The 17,738-nt window shown below is 39.6% G+C and overlaps 1 protein-coding gene across 3 annotated transcripts in view; it reads left to right on the top strand.

Annotated features, from left to right (window-relative positions):
• STK38L (serine/threonine kinase 38 like) overlaps nucleotides 1–17,738 on the top strand; it is a 48,817-nt gene that overhangs the window by 25,894 nt on the left and 5,185 nt on the right. For all 3 annotated transcript variants that reach the window (XM_080582298.1, XM_080582300.1, XM_080582299.1), the window contains 12 exons: nucleotides 2,246–2,390; nucleotides 4,233–4,284; nucleotides 5,565–5,687; nucleotides 6,251–6,334; nucleotides 9,308–9,431; nucleotides 9,978–10,132; nucleotides 11,003–11,105; nucleotides 11,811–11,872; nucleotides 12,760–12,877; nucleotides 13,352–13,475; nucleotides 15,706–15,801; nucleotides 17,439–17,530. In XM_080582298.1, coding sequence (XP_080438424.1) covers nucleotides 2,257–2,390; nucleotides 4,233–4,284; nucleotides 5,565–5,687; nucleotides 6,251–6,334; nucleotides 9,308–9,431; nucleotides 9,978–10,132; nucleotides 11,003–11,105; nucleotides 11,811–11,872; nucleotides 12,760–12,877; nucleotides 13,352–13,475; nucleotides 15,706–15,801; nucleotides 17,439–17,530 — 1,267 coding nt within the window. In that variant the 5' untranslated portion in view covers nucleotides 2,246–2,256. The remainder of the gene's footprint in view (nucleotides 1–2,245; nucleotides 2,391–4,232; nucleotides 4,285–5,564; nucleotides 5,688–6,250; nucleotides 6,335–9,307; nucleotides 9,432–9,977; nucleotides 10,133–11,002; nucleotides 11,106–11,810; nucleotides 11,873–12,759; nucleotides 12,878–13,351; nucleotides 13,476–15,705; nucleotides 15,802–17,438; nucleotides 17,531–17,738) is intronic.

The raw sequence follows: 17,738 nt of genomic DNA, 5'->3' as shown, positions 1-17,738 counted from the left end.
TTTCTTAATGTGGCACCACAGTGAAGTTCAGCCCTGCTATAAACAGTGGGGTGTGCTGGTGCCAGGGCTGTTACCTCCTTTTTACAGGCTTAATAAAATCAAGTGACTTAGATTTGCTCTTCAGTAGCATCGGCATTTGCAAGTATAGGAGCATGGGGAAAACAAATTAATGGGAAACAAAACTGCAGTGTTGTTTTATCCTACCAGGAACAGGAGGCATACAAATGGTAAACAGCCTGATGCTAGGGCATGCTTTACCTTAAGTAAAGGTTAATCCATTCTGAGCCTGGGCTAATGCTATGCTCCCTTGACACTGCAAAACCGTCAGAAGGCGAGTTTTTACTTTGTTAGATAATTTCTTGAAATAATTTAATCATGGATGCTGGTGTGTGTTCAGCACTTGTTTAATTTGGGTGTGTCGACATGCTGCCGGTTTTGCTCTCAGATACCTGTTTTATATTTATCTTTTCCCACCTATCAAGGAAGAAAGGGAGTGTAATGTAGGAGAGCAGACTCAACAGGGAGAGTGCAGCAAAGTTCCCTAACTTTTGGAAAAGTGTCCAGCATGAGGGATGTTTTTGTATGGAGAAGGTAGCCCCTGAATTTTCAGTGACAGTTACTGGCAGTTGACAGCTCTCATCTTTCTCTAGCAGAAAATTGAAGGGGACAAAATAATGATTAATAAAAGAAAGATCTGCATCATCATAAAGCAGCTGTAGTGCTATTAAAACCTCCTTGCGCATGTGTGGGGAGATCCATTTGTATTCTCAGAGCTCCAGCATCTTGCACGCTCCAAAATACATGGCTAAAGTAATAGCCATATAATGTTATAAAAAGCCTTTATTTGTGACACAGCAGCTGCATTTCTGGCAACAAATATCTTATTGTCACCCCAAACTCAATTAAAAATTCACAAGATAAAGTGCTGTCCTCACAGAGAGTAGCCAGCACATCCAAAACAAAGAAAAACAAAACAAACAAACAAACAAACAAACAAAAAAACAAGACAGAATTAAACCATCTTCCTGTATGATGTAGAAATGCAAGTCTATTTCTGTATGAAACTTTTAATTATTTTACTTTAAAAGGTATTAAGGGCTGCCTGAAGATCATAAACCTAATTTAAGGTTTGTCTTCCTCAAAATCCCCTGGTGAAATTAGAAGGGTTACATAAAAAAAAAAAACAAAAGGAAGTCCATTTACTTCTGGTTAGTTTTTCAAAATAATAAAAAATCAATAAATAAAAAAACACCTTGAGCAAACAAAGGTGCTGTTATTTGTGGTGGAGCAGCAGCTCTTCTGGTGTGCCTGAGCCCACGTTCAGGTAGGACATGAGTTCTCCTAGGACACGCTGTGTTCTGTTCCTCTTGTTGACTTTTTCTTTTAACCTCTGTCAACTGCAAAGGACTTGGGACTGCCCTGAGATGCCTTTGCCCTGCATTAAAAGGGTTCTTCTAGCACAGGGAATTCTGTAAAGAGTGGGCGCTCCAGAAAGCTCTCATCTTGTTGTCAGTGTGGCACAGGGGTAGCTGTAAATGAATTAAACCGAAATGCTGGTTGCCTAATGCTCTTGTGGTGGGGAAGAGTTTTCTGTTCTTGCTGGTTGGCTGTTGCTTAAAAAAAAAAAAAAAAAGGAAAAATACAGAGGTTTTCTATTTAAGATATGGTGATGCCAGTATTTCATTTTGATGTGATACTTTCTAAAATTCCCCAACTGTCCATGTGCAATTTTGTTGAGCTGCTTTTGAATTCTAAGATATCGGATAGGTATTCCTTATCCTTGAAGTCACCTCTGGATAGTGTTAGGATTTTTGTTCATTTATCCTGTCCTTCTGGTAGTACTTAGCATTTCCGGAGTCTGAAGATGCCACAAAGCCATCCTGCACATCCAACTGTGGGAGCTGCCCTGTCCTCTTGCTGCTTTCTTTTACTTTCCATGCTCTGCCATCTCTTCCCTCCCCCAGACTGGGCTCAAGCCCACCAGAGGTACATTTTCCCAACATGGGGTGGGTTTTTTGTTTTTGTGTTAGAAAGTGGGTAGTAAGTCCTGGTAACTTGGGATAGTTTTATACTACAGTGTGTTGTTGTTGTTTTGTTTTTTTTAATGGAGTTTCTTATATATAAAGAATAGTGCTTTTCCTGTGATTTCTATAGTATCTAAGATTTTGGAGATGGCGAGTAGGAAAGAAGTATACATACCCACTTTTTTTCCAAGTGAGTAATTATTTGATGTGCTCTGTTTCAGTGCATGTTACCATGGCGATGACTGCAGGGACTACAACATCCTTTCCCATGAGCAACCACACCCGGGAGAGAGTGACGGTGGCCAAGCTTACGCTGGAGAACTTCTACAGCAACCTAATTATCCAGCACGAAGAGAGAGAAACAAGGTACCAGCTCTGCTTTCTCTCACCTTTCTCCAGCTTTTCTTGGTTGGCTTTTGGCAGCATTTGTTCAGGGGGAGATTCAGCCCCGTGCAGAGAGTGGGTCTCAACAGGTTTTCATTACTTGGTAGCGAGGAGCTCATCACCTAAGGGCGCAGCTGCTGTCTGTGCTGGCAGACCTGTGAACATCCCCTCCTGCAGCAAGCAGTCACTGAGTGACTGAGCGCCTCTGCTCTTGAAGTTCTCATACAACTTAACACCCTCTCAAATTATTACTAGTTTATGGAAACCACTCTGTGCGTGGTCTTACTTTGCTGCACATGTGAGGTTTTTACTTGTGTGCGTGGTTTTGGTGACCTCCGATTCCTTCACATGTGCCACAAGGAATAAACCCTACAGAGGCAAATGCTGCAGAGCTGCTGATGTTTGGTAACTTGTTTTTGTATAAGGCAGCGGCTTGTGGTGTTTATTCATGCTCTGCAGCGCTGAGCTCATGCCAAGACTCGTAAACTCTGCAGAGGGGAGTGTGAGAGACATGGGGAAGAGGGTTGATGGTATAGAGGTGTTTGACGGGATGATGCAGTGAGGAAAGGAGGCAGAGAGCTGTTAGAATGGAAGTAGATGGCAGGAAAGAGTGTAGGGCTGGTAACAAAGCGTTGGAAGGCTCTTGATTGGGAAGGAAGAGTTTTGTACCCACCCCCTAAGTTTCTTCTGTGTGATACTGACTGGTACTCTGTGCGAGGGAGTATGCGTTGGTCATCTCTGCTTTAACTCCTCATCAGTGCACAGTTCCACTGTGCTGATGTGCTTCTTGAATTAAGTGTCAAAGCACCAAGCACTTGATTGTAATGAATGTTGTGTTTCAAATTGTCATCAGTATGTGAAATTATCATTCTCCTGCTAATATGTTTTTAATTGAGGGATTTTCAGCCAAGCAGCAGGGTTTCCCTCTTCATCATATTTAGTCGTTATCCCATGTAATAGAGTTGCTTCTATTTAGGCGAATAGTCTGTCTACTGAGGGCCTTTATTTTAGGGGACCCTGCTGCACATCCTCAAGTGCAGGAAGGCAGGAGCAGCCTGGCACCCAGCACTCGAACTGAGCTGCTGCCAGCAGGTGACCAGCTTCCTGAAGCTGCACCCTGACAGTCGTACAGAAGCACCGTGGGGGTGCACAAAGAGAGCTCCAGTATCCACGCTGTCCCCCTTGCTGTGTGAGGACTCCCTGCCATCTGTGGGATACTCCAGGCTTCACTCCCCACACAGAGCCTCATAGCCTGGCTGGGCACCAGCAGCAGGAGTCCAGGAGGGGCAAGCCCCGGCCCAAGCAGGACGTGGGAGGAGGTGGTGGCAAATCCAGGAGGGTGCAGTGAGTTAGCATGAGGCTCAGGGGAGCAAGACCAGTTGTGTGATCGGGGAACAGACAGCAAGACTGGGAGCAGCGGTGAAAGCTGGAGCTGGGTTGAGGTGCTGGAGGTAAAGCCGAGGTGTTTTTTCCACCATTTCAATGTTTTTATCAATTAGGATTATGAGTCAGAATAACTAGCCTTACTTGACAATTATAAAGAAATAAAAGTCCATTAGGCTGATTATATGATTGGGCCTTTAGTGTCTAATTCTGCAATCATATAAGTACATGCTTAAATTTGCTTATATGTTTTCAACAGGTTTGGTTACAAGTGAGGAAATGTATGGAGTGGGCAATAAGTTCTCAAATTTCTGTTTGAGTCAAATGCTTTAGTATCTGGACTATGTCAGGAAAAGGGGTTGTCTTACTGTAGTGTTATGGTGTTTGTTTTGTGTTTTTTTTAATTAAAAAAAATAAATTTCTTGTTTTACTCCTTTGCAGGCAGAAGAAACTAGAAGTGGCTATGGAAGAAGAAGGGCTTGCGGATGAGGAGGTAATACAACTTGAATAACCTTTGAAGAGATTGCTTTGTTTTTGTTAGCACTTCTTAAAGTTGGAATTTGAGGTGTTTATAGGCACGTTAGCTATCAAGACAGTAAGTTTTAGTTTGTAAGTGAATGTTGCTTTTGGAAATAATGAGGCAAGCTGTGCATATGCTTGAATGTGATGCTTTGAGTAGCTGAGGGCTTTTCATACCCCTTTTTAGTCATTATGAAGCATATGACCACAGCAAGTATGTAACATGTTTTTCAAAATTTAAAATTGTTTGGCATGTGATTTGGCTACAGGCAAAAGGGTGAGATGCACTTGGGAGAAAGCACTTGGGTAGAAAGCAAAATGCTGAACCACTTTTTTTTTCTTGATTTAAACAATACAGCAAGTGCTCCCTTGATCCATTAGGATACAGATGTGAAGGGAACTTTTTCCAGATGGCATGTCTCAGAACTTTTCTGAGGTTTATCACATCATTGCTGTCTATACTTCTTCCAGAATAGTTACTGGAATAAATAGTAACAGCAGCCTCAGTCATTTCTAGTTATTTCTCAAGTTTTTTGGGTTGACATAACTTCTGGAAAGAGGGAAAAGCTAATGTGGGTGTGTAATGCCATCTTGTGGTTTTAAATGACACAGTCGTTGTTCTCCAAAATCTAGCAGGCCTGATTGATGGGTTTCATTAACAGTCTCTGAGATATTCTTGGCATCTTTTGGAACATAAGCTGGCATTTGTTTTTTTTTCAGGATGAATTCCATTGATATTTTTATAGGACAAAATATATGGCAGGATTGGGACAGATCTTTCTTTCAAATACAAGTATTTTCCTGCCCTAAAACAAATAGATTTTGTTATAGGATAGAGTAAGCTGGATTTCTGCTGCCTGTTAGACTCCTTCTTGCCTGTCATTTGTGTTTTTGGCAGGGTGCAAGTTTTAGCTTTTATTGATCCTTTATGCTGCTGAAAAGCAGAGTCCTTTTCTTAGCTGGTGACTTTTTGGCCTTCGGACTGATGCACCTTTGAACCTGTAAGTTTTTTTCATTGTTTCTATTACTGCCTCTTTATACGTAAGTAATAAGCAAACAAACCAACAAACAAAAAGCTGTGCCTGAGGCCTCTTCATAAAAGACTGTGGATCATACTTCAAGAAATTCAGGAAGATTTCCCCTTTCACATTTTCTCTGTACTCATAGAGGAAGGGAGAATGCTTTGCAGGAAGAGAGATTATATATCTTGACTTTCTACTGTCAAATGACTTAAATCCTCATGTGTCTTCCTAGAAAAAACTGCGCAGGTCACAGCATGCTCGCAAAGAAACTGAGTTTCTGCGACTGAAGAGGACAAGACTTGGCTTGGATGACTTTGAGTCTTTGAAAGTTATAGGAAGAGGAGCATTTGGGGAGGTTTGTGGCTTTCTTGCCTGAATGGGATATTAAAATTGGATTGAATATCAAAAAGAAACACTTTAATTAAAGAATAAAAAGTTTCAGTTGAGCAGTTTTATTTTAGGAGAATAGCTATTTGAGTAATTTTGCACGTGTAATAAGACCAGTACGTACATGGATTTATCAAGGCTGCTGGAAAACGTCTGTTTTCTGCAGCTTCCCTTCCTATTAGCCCCAACTGATGTTGCCCATGCATCCACACAGAAATGATAGATTTGCAGTTGCACAGCTCCTCTCTATAAAAGTCCTCCCTGCCCTGTGTCACATCATAGTTGTGCCTACTCCTGAATTTTAGCATACTCAGTCTCTCAGCTATGTGGAATTTAGTGTGCCTCCTAATTTTTTAAAACAATGACTGCTTCAACTATCTGTTCATCACTAGTGTTAGCTTTGTACATGTGCTTTTCAATGTTTAACAAAAGAACCTTTCCATGCCCACCAGTTTAGAGCCATCCTTATGTTCCACACTGGGGTTTAGTTTGAGGTAGATAGGATTGATTGGGTTATTTTTCTCATTAAAGGTACGTCTCGTTCAGAAGAAGGACACGGGTCATATTTATGCAATGAAGATACTACGGAAAGCAGATATGCTGGAGAAAGAACAGGTTTGTTTTGTATAGGTCCCCTAGCTTTCAAAGTTACTTTGCCTAGAAAATTGCCAAATTTCTCTTTGGCAGGTATTATTTAGTCGTGTTTTTCACTTCTGTAGCCCCAATAATTGTACTGCTGTCCAAGGCATCTATGGAGTTGCTAGCTCAGTACAACAGAGTAAGTAGAAGTTAGCATTCTTGAAAATGTTTTATTTACAACCAATTTGGAACAGCGATAGGATGGTGTTTTTTTCTTTTAGTCTCTTCCTTTATCAATGTGCACCTTATAGCACTTCTTTGTAAGACTACATTTCAAAGAAAATGCTTCTTGAAAAGCAATAATACGTCGAAGTAAAAACTGAGAATGCTTGATGTTTTCTTTTCATGCTCAGATACCACCAGGTGTCATCTTGTTTGTTGTTTGGCTTTGGTTTTGGTTTTGCTGGGTTTTGTTTTGTTTTGTTGGATCTTGAGATTGGAGGGTTTTTGTTTGTTTTGCTTTGTATTTTTTCTGCTTTCGCTCTGTAATCCAGAATTCACTGCAAATTCCTGATAGGACAAAGCAAGTCCTTTAGCAATATGAAGAACAGAAATCAAGTGTGGATGTCTCAAGCAAAAGTGCAGCTAGAGAAAGTTGGGGTTATTTAGCCTGGAGAAGAGAAGACTGGGGAGACCTTATAGCAGCCTTACAGTACCTAAAAAGGAGCCTAAATGAAAGATGGGGAGAGATTCTTAATCACAAAGTGTAGTGATAGGACAAGGAGTAACTGCTTTAAACTAAAAGAGGGTAGGTTTAGACTAGATATTAGGAAGAAATTGTTCACCCAGAGGGTGGTGAGGCCCTGGCACGGGTTGCGCAGAGAAGCTGTGGATGCCCCATCCCTGGAGGTGTTCAAGGCCAGGCTGGATGGGGCTTTGGGCAACCTGGTCTGGTGGGAGCTGTCCCTGCCCATGGCAGAGGGGTTGGAACCAGGTGATCTTTAAGGTCCCTTCCAACCCAAGCTGTTCTATCTTCCTTACCTGTCCAAACCCATCATTATTTCTTATGTTATCTTTCTCAGCAGTGGTACTAGGAGTACTACTACATTTTTTTTAAGTTATCCCAGGACAGACATTTTGTCTACTCAGCACTGTGCCCTGGATGTAGGGAAGCAGACGAGCATTATGTTCTGCCCCACAGCCAGGATGTGTGTGGTCTGCTGGCTGAAGCCCTGCCCTCATTTCATAACCTGATGTGGCAAGGAGGCTTAGATCACAGTCCACATTTAGTCTGTGACTGTAACGTTCCCTGGAGAGTATTTATTTGCTCTAAGTTTCATTGCCTGGTTTGTTCAATGGGAAAGCATCACAGGACACAAATACAAGAAAGCTAGAACTTTCAAGCACGGTGGCACTGTGAGGTTTTTCTGGCTGCTTTTTAAGCAAGGTTTTAATGTTATAGTTTATAGCTACATTTAGAAGCAGAGGAGTGGAGGGTGGAAAGAAATCTTTTCTAATGAGAATATATGGAATAGATAGGGCTAGATAAATTAGAGTTGGAGTGTCTACTACAGAGAGGGAATCCATTGCCCTACAAAAAAGACACACATTAGAATGATGTTAGAACTGAGGAACAGATGCAGACTTTGCTTATTGGAAATATTGCTTAAATCTGGAATAATGGTACATACTTTCTTTCCAGAAGTCACTTTCTGGTATCTGAAATGTGAAAATCTTACAGCTTTCAAGAAATGTTTTTCCATGCAGATGTTTTTCATTTTCCTCCACAACTAGGGTACATTCTAGTAAAACACACACCCTTCCTCCTGTCTCTATTACTCTTAGTGTCCAGTGAATTCACGAGGTAGCAGCTCTCAGTATGTTTTTCAAAGACTCAGCTGGGACTGGAATATCTTAAGCATGGTCAGACATTCCCAAGCTCACTTGCCCAGGACCAACATCAGCAGCAGTGGTGAATGTATCAGTTCTGGGCCAGCTTTGTGCACATCGTTTGATGGAATTGCTCCATCTTCTCTTCCCTTTTCTTTCCCCCTCCTAAAATAGCCCATGGCCATTTTTTGCCCTCCTTGAATACTGGCCATTCAGCTCACTGCTACTTAAGGTCATCTCTGCAAAATGAGACTCATCCCAGCCCTTTTTCCCTTTGGTCGAGGTGTTTGCCACGTAGTTCAAGTAAGCTTCACCATGTACACAGGTAGGAGCAGTCTCCATGTACCGTTTGAAAGGGCTTCATGCACCATTAGTAGTATGTACAGTGTGGGTTTGGGAGCTAGATGATTGCGGTATGTCAGACATTTCACAATGCTGAAGAAATAAGGTTTTGCAGGAAGTAATTTAGGCATTCTGTCACTCTTGCAAAAGAGGATTCCACAGGCTTATCTTGCCAAGTTTAAACTGTGAAGTATTACTGTGAGGAAGCAGTTATTAACTCTTGATTTGTATATGTATATGAAAAGAATGATAAATTCTGACATTAAACGTTAAGTATCTACCATTTTACCTGTTAGTTCCTGCATTATTTAAGACAAACTCTGTTTTCTTCCAATAATTATGTCGATATCCGGATACTGAATTGCACATTAAATTTTTGTCTGAGTTTGCAATAGGGATGCTACCTTGCAGAGCTGGCCATCATAACAGAGCTTTTTTTTTTTTTAATGCTCTTAGTTCATTTTAGGATACTTCTTCAGTTCTGTCTGACAAACAGAAAGCTCAACAAGCCATATGTTTTCTTTCTAGATACCACTTTTGTGAAGTTATGTAAATAGTTATTTTCAATATTGAGTTAATTTCTGTGGGTTTTTGATGTGTGTTTTCTGAGGACTTTGTAGGGTCTAGTAAAAGCTATGTAAAATAGGAGTGAAAAAAGTATGAAGAATATCTTCTTTGTGTAAAGATCATGAAAATACATTGTAGGATTAGGAATATAGCATGGCATTTGGTATTGAAATAACTAATTCTTTAATAACAGTATTAAAAAAATTTTAGGTGGCCCATATCCGTGCAGAAAGAGATATTTTGGTTGAAGCAGATGGAGCCTGGGTAGTGAAAATGTTCTACAGTTTTCAGGATAAAAGAAATCTTTACCTGATCATGGAGTTCTTACCCGGAGGTAAGTTATATGTTGTGTTGTTGCTAAGTGGTATAAGTACTTCTTCCTTAGCTTTGTTGTCAGCACTCTAAAAGTGTAGAAACAAGCATGCTGTGTAATTTGTGATAGCATAAATTTTAATGATGTTTTAAGTGAAGTCCCAGTAACTTAACCTTTCCTGATTTGTAGGTGAAGGGGAATGATTATTGGAAGATGTTAAAATAGACTTGGATTAAATAATAATTCTAGTCCAATGTTCTGCTTTTTACTGACAAAGCTAGAAACAGTTTTAAAAAAAAGTCACTCTTGATTAATTTTTGTGCAATACATATATTATGCATTAAAAAATTGCTGCATCATTCAAGGCTATCCAATTAGAATTCCTATTTAGGGTTGCAACAATTTTACACCCAGTGTGCAGAAAAAGTATGTTGGGTTTGTAGGTCCTTGCAGTAATAGTTCTATAATTAGTAGCTATAATGCTAGTTACAAGTTTAAATTTGGAATCTAATGGGGTTTCACCATTAAAATGTTCTGATTTATAAGGTGTATTTTTTTTTTGATTAGGTGACATGATGACCTTGCTCATGAAGAAAGACACCTTATCAGAAGAAGAGACACAGTTCTACATTTCTGAAACCGTGTTGGCCATAGATGCTATTCATCAGCTGGGATTCATCCACAGGGATATTAAACCAGATAACCTTTTGCTGGATGCTAAGGCATGTGGTGTGCACGTAAACTATCTATGCTTTAAACATCTCAATCTGCAGATAATGCCATTCACAGTGGTGCTAATCACTGGGAAACTGTAGCGCCATACCACTGATTTAAACTAGCTGGAATAAAGACAGAAAATGGTTGCTATCTTTTTCTTGTAGAACTTCACTACACTTAAAGCAAAACTACCCTTGTGGGTTTTTTGTTTTGTTTCTTTTTCTTTTTTCCTCTTTTTGTAGTTGGAAAGCCTTGTAAGTGTGGGGAGACCCACTCAGGGCGTCCAGATGCTTGAATTCATACACATGAAAAACTGGTATAGTTTGTTACTTCAAGAAGAAGGAAAGCATGAAACATTCAGACAACACTAAATAATCAGTTCACTTCCTGCAGTTATCTCATTTGTTTTATTGTCCGCTCATGAGTGGGAGCAGTCTGTCCATTTGACTGACTTGTAGTAAGCCGTGAAATGGACCCACTAAGTATCATACACAAGCCTGTAGAATGTCTAGCACTGATCTCTAGAAACCCAATTAAAACTAGGTTAACATCAAAACAATAATTTTGTGCTGGAGGCTTTCTCAGTCTCAGTGCAAAACAAAACCAAGTAAACTAGCTGTACTCAGCTGTTGCAGATGTAGTTATTCCTAGGAATTACGCCCTTTTTAGAGAAAACACACTCTCCCAGTACACCAAGAATCACACACTATTTGCCTGCTTTCCGTGGATTAGGTAGTCCTGTGCAAGTCCATCATTCACACATGGCCTAAGAAGGCAAGTGCAGTTATGAAAACAACTTTTTTTTTTTTGAAAAAAGTTTCTTTCTAAAAAGTTCTTTCTAAATTATGTTTTTTATCTTATTTGGTGTTTTTTAGGGTCATGTAAAACTGTCTGATTTTGGGCTATGCACAGGTTTAAAGAAAGCTCACAGAACTGAGTTCTACAGGAACCTTACACACAATCCTCCAAGTGACTTCTGTAAGTATAAGGTGTCCTAGGTAAACATTTAAATAGTTTTGAGCTTCAGCTATACCACATCATACTTTATTTCTGCTGGGTTAAACACAGTTGGTCAGGCTGAGTGCATTTAGTTGGATAACTGGAAATGAATGTTCCCCATGACATGGAAGCATTTCACAGGAAAGAAATTGTTTTATGCAGTGCTAATGTGGTTTTGTACACTTGTATACAGACACAAATACATGTAGCGTGACTATATTTTAATGCATTTTTCATAACAATGTTACTGAAGTTACAGAAATGAATGCTCTTCCAGATCAAATATGGATTTCATGTGCTGACTTACTGAGGACAGTGACAATCACTACAAACCTTAAAAGAGTAGAGCTGTTCATCTCTATGCCATGGCGACACTTAGACATTAGGATTTTATTGCATAAACATAAAATTCTTCTGCAGTTCTCAGATTCTTCACTTGTTGTTTAGAAAAAATCAGCAAATGCTAATTTAGAATTGCCAATCACATGTCCTACTGATGTGATTCGCAGCCACAAATTGGACAGTAGTTACTCATCCTTTTTTTGTCTCCACTGAAAATCAAGTATTTATTTCTAGAAAAAAAGCATTCTTAAGATATAAAATCGTTATCCTTTGAAGACAAAATGTTATTAGTCTTTTACTTCACAAATGCATTCTTTATCTAATAACTATTCTCTAAATTAGCATTTCAGAATATGAACTCAAAGAGAAAAGCAGAAACGTGGAAAAAGAACAGGCGACAGCTGGTAAGTTAATAACATCATGTATATATATATTTTTAACTATTTACATAAAGCATTAAATAAAAACGTGGCATTAATGCTACTGGTTTTGTTGTTTTGTTTTTTAAATCTGTAAGGCCCTCATCTGTTACAGTTGTAGCTCTTTTCAAACTCCATGAATTCTAATCAAATCAAATTGTTTCATTTGTTTATTTTCAGAGCTGTGACTAGCAAGGCACTGCTCTTCTTTATGATTTTGTTTCTCTCACAAGCATCTTGACTAACTAATCTCAGGTGTCAGCAGCCACTTAGCAAAGCTGTATCTTGAATATGTCTCCTAGACTGAGGCTGTGTGTTTGAATTCAAGTTTAATTCCTGCAGTTCAGTACTGCAAGATGAGTAGCTGCATGATTCTTTTTCAGAGAATTGCAGAGGAAAAACTTGTTTGGTCTCCCGCTGAATGGGAATATTATGGAAAGGCACTGAAGTGGTACAGCAGGGGTTTATAATGCAGAGTGGCCAAGTAATAAAGGGTGTTCTGGCATTAACTAAAGCAAACTGAAGCATCTGTCAGCCATGGCATTTCAGAGTTTCAGCTCTGCTTGTGATTTTCACTGAACAGTAGTTTGTAAAAAACATCAATTGCAAGTTGTGCAACTTTTTATTTTTTCCTCCATACTTAGGAGGATGATTTCCATTTACTTTCAAGGTTCAAGGTTCTCTCTGCATCTGTGTTTTCTCATGTAAAAGAATAATCTTCTTGGGATTTTAGATATTGTGAATTGTCAGATTCAGTATTCTTGTCCATCCAAAAAACAAGATACTATATATGAATCCCCAGGAAAAAAAGTTTTGCAAAGTGGAAAAAAGGTAGCATTAATTTTTAAAAGAACTTATTCATTTTTTTCCAGGCTTATTCTACTGTTGGGACCCCAGATTATATTGCACCGGAAGTATTTATGCAGACTGGGTACAATAAACTCTGTGACTGGTGGTCTTTGGGAGTGATCATGTATGAAATGCTAATAGGTACGTTAAAGACTGCAGCCCTAAGAATCATTCAGAGGATTCAAAGGTAACAGGGTCTGTTAGTTCACCTAGTATGATCTGTATAGTGCAGGTAATAGGATTTTATTTACTACTTCCTGAAGTGAGCCCCAAACGCTGCTTGCAGAAAACTTTAAAGTCCTCCCATCTTTCCAAGAAGACAGCAAGAGGTAATGCCTCAGTTAGTAGTTCCAGTGAATAACTAACTATTCACTATTAAATGCTTCTGAGGTTTTGTTTTCTTACCTGATAGTACCAAAATCAACTTTTAATGTAGTACTATAAAAGAGAACTTTTGGCTCCCACAACATTTTAGATCTGGGAGCCACAGTAGCAAAAGCAGAGCCAAGGGAGGGCCAGCAGCTAGCATTTATTGTTACTTCAGACAGTGCTCCCCCCTTGACAGTCTCCTACTCTGGGAAAAGCTTGTTCTTTTTTTTTTTAATGTTTGTGCAGGGTATCCACCTTTCTGTTCAGAAACACCGCAAGAAACTTACAGGAAAGTTATGAATTGGAAAGAAACGTTGGTATTTCCTCCAGAGGTGCCCATTTCAGAGAAAGCAAAGGATTTAATTCTAAGGTCAGTAATAAAAGCCCACTCCTAGCTACTCACCCAGACATAGTCATCTTCCATTAACTTAACTTTCTGTTCTGCATGAAGGAAGCTCTAGACTGGGGGGAAAATTGGTTTCTTCTGTGTCGCCTTCCTTGATGAATTTTTCAGTCTTTTTCCTTTTGCCATCTGTTTAGCATGAAGGAATAAGCTGTAGTGATCTTGATTTGTACTGCTGCGTTAAGAGAAAGAGAACACTGGGGGAGGGGGAAAAAAAAAGTGATTGACCCTTATTTTTTTTCCCCTCAAAGGGACTTAGAAAACAACCACTCACCAACATTTTTAACAGTAAAGGAAACATTTGGATGTTCTGGATTTACTCATGTTTTCCAAAACGCTAGTTTTTAATCCATTCAGCTTGCACTGAAGTTTTGTGAGGGGTTTTGATGTCAAGGTCAGGCAGAAATGCTCTGTTTTCCTGATAGATTTGGAGGGGCAAATGCTTTATGGCCTTAATGTGTTATTTTGTTTTGTTTTTAAATATAGTATTACAAGCTTACACGATTTTGTTACAGGCAAAAAGGGGACTATACTTTTATAGGCAGGGCTAAGAGCTAGAATTTATTGCAGACAAAGCTAAAGTTTTATTTTTGTGGATATGGATAAAACCCAACTAAAATAAGGTCAAGTTCAGACAAAGCCTGAGACCTGGTCTGGCTAACTGTTATTACAAAGTTTGAGGTCTATTATTAGTACTTGGCATCCACCACCTGGCTGGACTATAGTAGAAATAGGAGCAGTTATTTCCCAAGTGTCGCTACCACAAATAAAAGAACATTACAGTCTATAATTGGAGACAGTTTTATAGCCTGACTTGCTACATTACTAAAATCCTTGCAGAAGATTTCACTAAGCAGTGAGAAGATGACCTTTTTTGTATTGAGGTGTACATGATGTGAGAAGTGCCTTGTGAATCTGGATGGTGAGATTGTATGGAGAGAGATATAATAGCAGGATGACTAAATCACTTATTAGAGGCTCTGCACATTCAAGCAAGCAATACTTCATGTAACGAAGGTCAGTTCACTTAAAGAGCGCCAAGAGGCCCATGTCCACTTCCAGTAGGTTGATGGGGACTCCACACTTGGCAAAATCAAGCTTTGTTTCACATGGATATGTTTTCCTCCGTTATTGTAAACCTCCCTCTGTGTTACTTCTGACACCTTTTGCCATCCTCAAAGAGACTCTGCAAGGACAGTGTAAAAATATAAAGCAATTACATCTTTGCAAAATGTAGCTAGGGCTTAATGAACTCCTAGGCTAAGCATTGGCATGCTTACTATCTCCTTGATGAAATGCTTAAGAGTCTTTTCCAGTCAGATAGGCATCAGTCCAGAGGAGAAGAGAGTCAGCCTTTGCTGCTCCCTGGTACAAATCCCTGATGTCACCAAGGTGCTATTTGAGAACCTCCTCCTCCCTCTTTTTTTCTTCAGGGTTTTATCCTTTTCCTTGTTGGTGTTTATCCTTCTGCCTACCTCAGCTGGTAACTGTCCCCATCTCAAGAGTCTTATCTCTGTCTTCATTTTCACCTTTCTTATCGTGTCTCTACAGACTCTCACAGCTTCTTCTCTCAGATTGAGAGTTTATTCAGGAGTCTGAGCCAAGACTGTGCAGTTGGACCATATCAGAGAGAGGCCTTGGATCTTCATGCCACCAGCACCTAGACCTCTGAGGGGAGGGAATTCGGAATGACGGGGAGAGTAGGGTATTTTTTGGACATGGCATGTTCTGAATTTGTGTTGGCTCACCTTACTTCCAAAATGTCACGTGAGAGTAGTCTTCTATCACATGGTGTCTATGTTCCTATTAGTTTGACTTTAAAACATGGATTTTAAATAGTTGAGAATGTGCAAAGGAGTTTTCAGTAGTAGGGACATAAGAGTTTCTATTCCAAACTAATCTTGCAAGACTAGAACATGCAGTAACTTTTAACTAAACTTGAAGATCGGAATATCATTAGAAAAGGTGCAAGTTACTGTCATCATGACCTTCATTTTTGGGAATGTTAACAATATTCTACTTCTGCTATTTCCCCTCATCTCCTAGATGCAATGGGCTACTTTTACGTTACTTGGAAAATACAGCAATTTAAAAGAACTTGCTCAAATTCCTGATATAGGATACCATGGCACAGTTATTCGCTGTTGCTTCTCTCTGCGTTTATTGTAATATTCTCTTTATTTTTCCACCTTTTCAGGTTTTGTACTGACTCAGAAAACAGAATTGGTAGTAATGGAGTAGAGGAAATAAAAAGTCATCCATTTTTTGAAGGCGTGGACTGGGGACATATCAGGTACATATGTGTATACATATATATACATACATATTCTATAGAGAGCATAGCAGCCATGAAAGCAAAAATTTCATGCACTACGATGGCAAGAATAATTCTCTTCAATTTACCTCTTATTTTGAAATGCACTACTGGCAATAGCGCGTGACAGCCAAGGTTTTCAGGCTGTGCTGTAATTCATAGATCTGATCAGAGTTTACTGTCCTGAGATTTCTCAGGTTGGCCCAGATTGCCCAGGATAGAAAAAAAAAATGTGGTAGAGTGGTCAAGTTATTCCTGATTTATGCTCTGATATTGTCAGAGAGCTCCTCTTCCATCAGTAATGGGAAATGCAGCTGTTGCTATAATTCACTATTTTTTGTAATAGGAGCAAGAGAAAAGCAAACTCTGCCCCAAAAATGCAGGGGAAATAGATGAATGAAGACGAAAGGCAGCAAGTAGGAGGAAAATGCAGGGTATGTCTTTGCACCTGAGGGAACCGGTATGTCTACAGGGCGCTGGGCAGAGGCACTGACTCACCTCAGAATGGCAGCCTCAGTGGCATAAATTCTGCTGGCCAAGCCTGGGTAGAGGCCCTGCCGAGGCAGCCATACCAGGTCTAGCCTGAGCTTGTGCGTGCAGATGCTGAGCTACATCTGTGTGTACATGCAGTGGTAGCACCTTCAAAGCAGACTTTGGGCACACAGATGTTTTCAGCTACAGTAATAGCTACTCTTCAGCCCTTCTTAATGCTTGAGGTAGTCTGCTCTTTCAGGAATACTGCACTTTTGCATATGAAAATCCACACAGTGGGCGTGTGATTGTCCAGCTCATGTACTTCTCATTTCTTCTGTTGTGGAAAGAAAGCTTCATGTAACTTATCTTTTCAGTGTGGGAAACATTAATGAGCAGCAACAGCAGTGACTTACCTGTTCATGCCACATTTGGCAATGTGGCAAAAGGGTTTCCCCATTCCACCCAGAAGTGGATTTAATTGTAATTGTAATAATCAGAGCTGTAATAATTTTACAGCTGTAAATTAATAACTCCCCCACAGTGCCATGTTCCAGTTTGAATGCTTTTGTGGGACAGATCACTGAAGTAACTCCAAAAGCTACCTTAAAACTTTTTAAAGGACTGTGTGATTGTTAAGCTAATAAATCAGTAACGTGTGACTCAACTCATTTTGGATGAGAGATACTGACAACTGAGCATCAGAAATGGGAGCTACAGTCAAAAGGCGTTTGGATGAGTTCCAGGCTGATGGGTACTGGAATTGTAAAGCAACATGTCTAATGGCTTCAATTGCGAGTAAAATCCTGCTTGGCTGGGTAGGCAGGATTTAAGAAATGAAGGTAACCACTGTGGTTCTTGGTGACATCAAAGATAGTAATAGCTGTATAGCAGATGAGTGTGGAATGCTGTTTCAGCTAATGGAAAAGCATGTTTTCCCCAAGTTTGCCAAGAAGATGCTAATGCTAGATAGGAAATTAATGAACGTTGCCATGATGTCAGAAAGTAGACAGGCCAGATGCATCTCTCATGGAAGCTTTGTGCTTTAAATTACAAGGATGTTGTAACTGTAAAAAACTAAGTTAAAAGAAATGGAACTTAATGTATCTTTTTTTTTCTTACTATTCTTTTATGTCTATCTACAGGGAAAGACCAGCTGCAATCCCTATAGAAATCAAAAGTATTGATGATACATCCAACTTCGATGAGTTTCCTGAATCTGATATTTTACAGCCAGGTGAGACTGCCACTGTAAATTCCAAATTTCTATCTATAATGTGCCAGAATGCTTCATGAGTTCGTTCATTCTTGTTGTTTTTATTAACTTTTCTGATGTCCTAGTCAAGGTAATATATAGAGGCTTGATCTAGAGATTCTCTTTCAAAAACAAATTTAAACGTATGACTTCTCATAGCTTCTACTTCCTTAAAACTTTAGGGGAAAAA

The sequence above is a fragment of the Anser brachyrhynchus genome (genome assembly GCF_964034855.1).
Source record: "Anser brachyrhynchus genome assembly, chromosome: 1".
Taxonomy (NCBI): Eukaryota; Metazoa; Chordata; class Aves; order Anseriformes; family Anatidae; genus Anser; species Anser brachyrhynchus.
The sequence above is the reverse complement of the archived record's forward strand: the minus strand, read 5'-3'. Positions and strand labels throughout refer to the sequence as shown.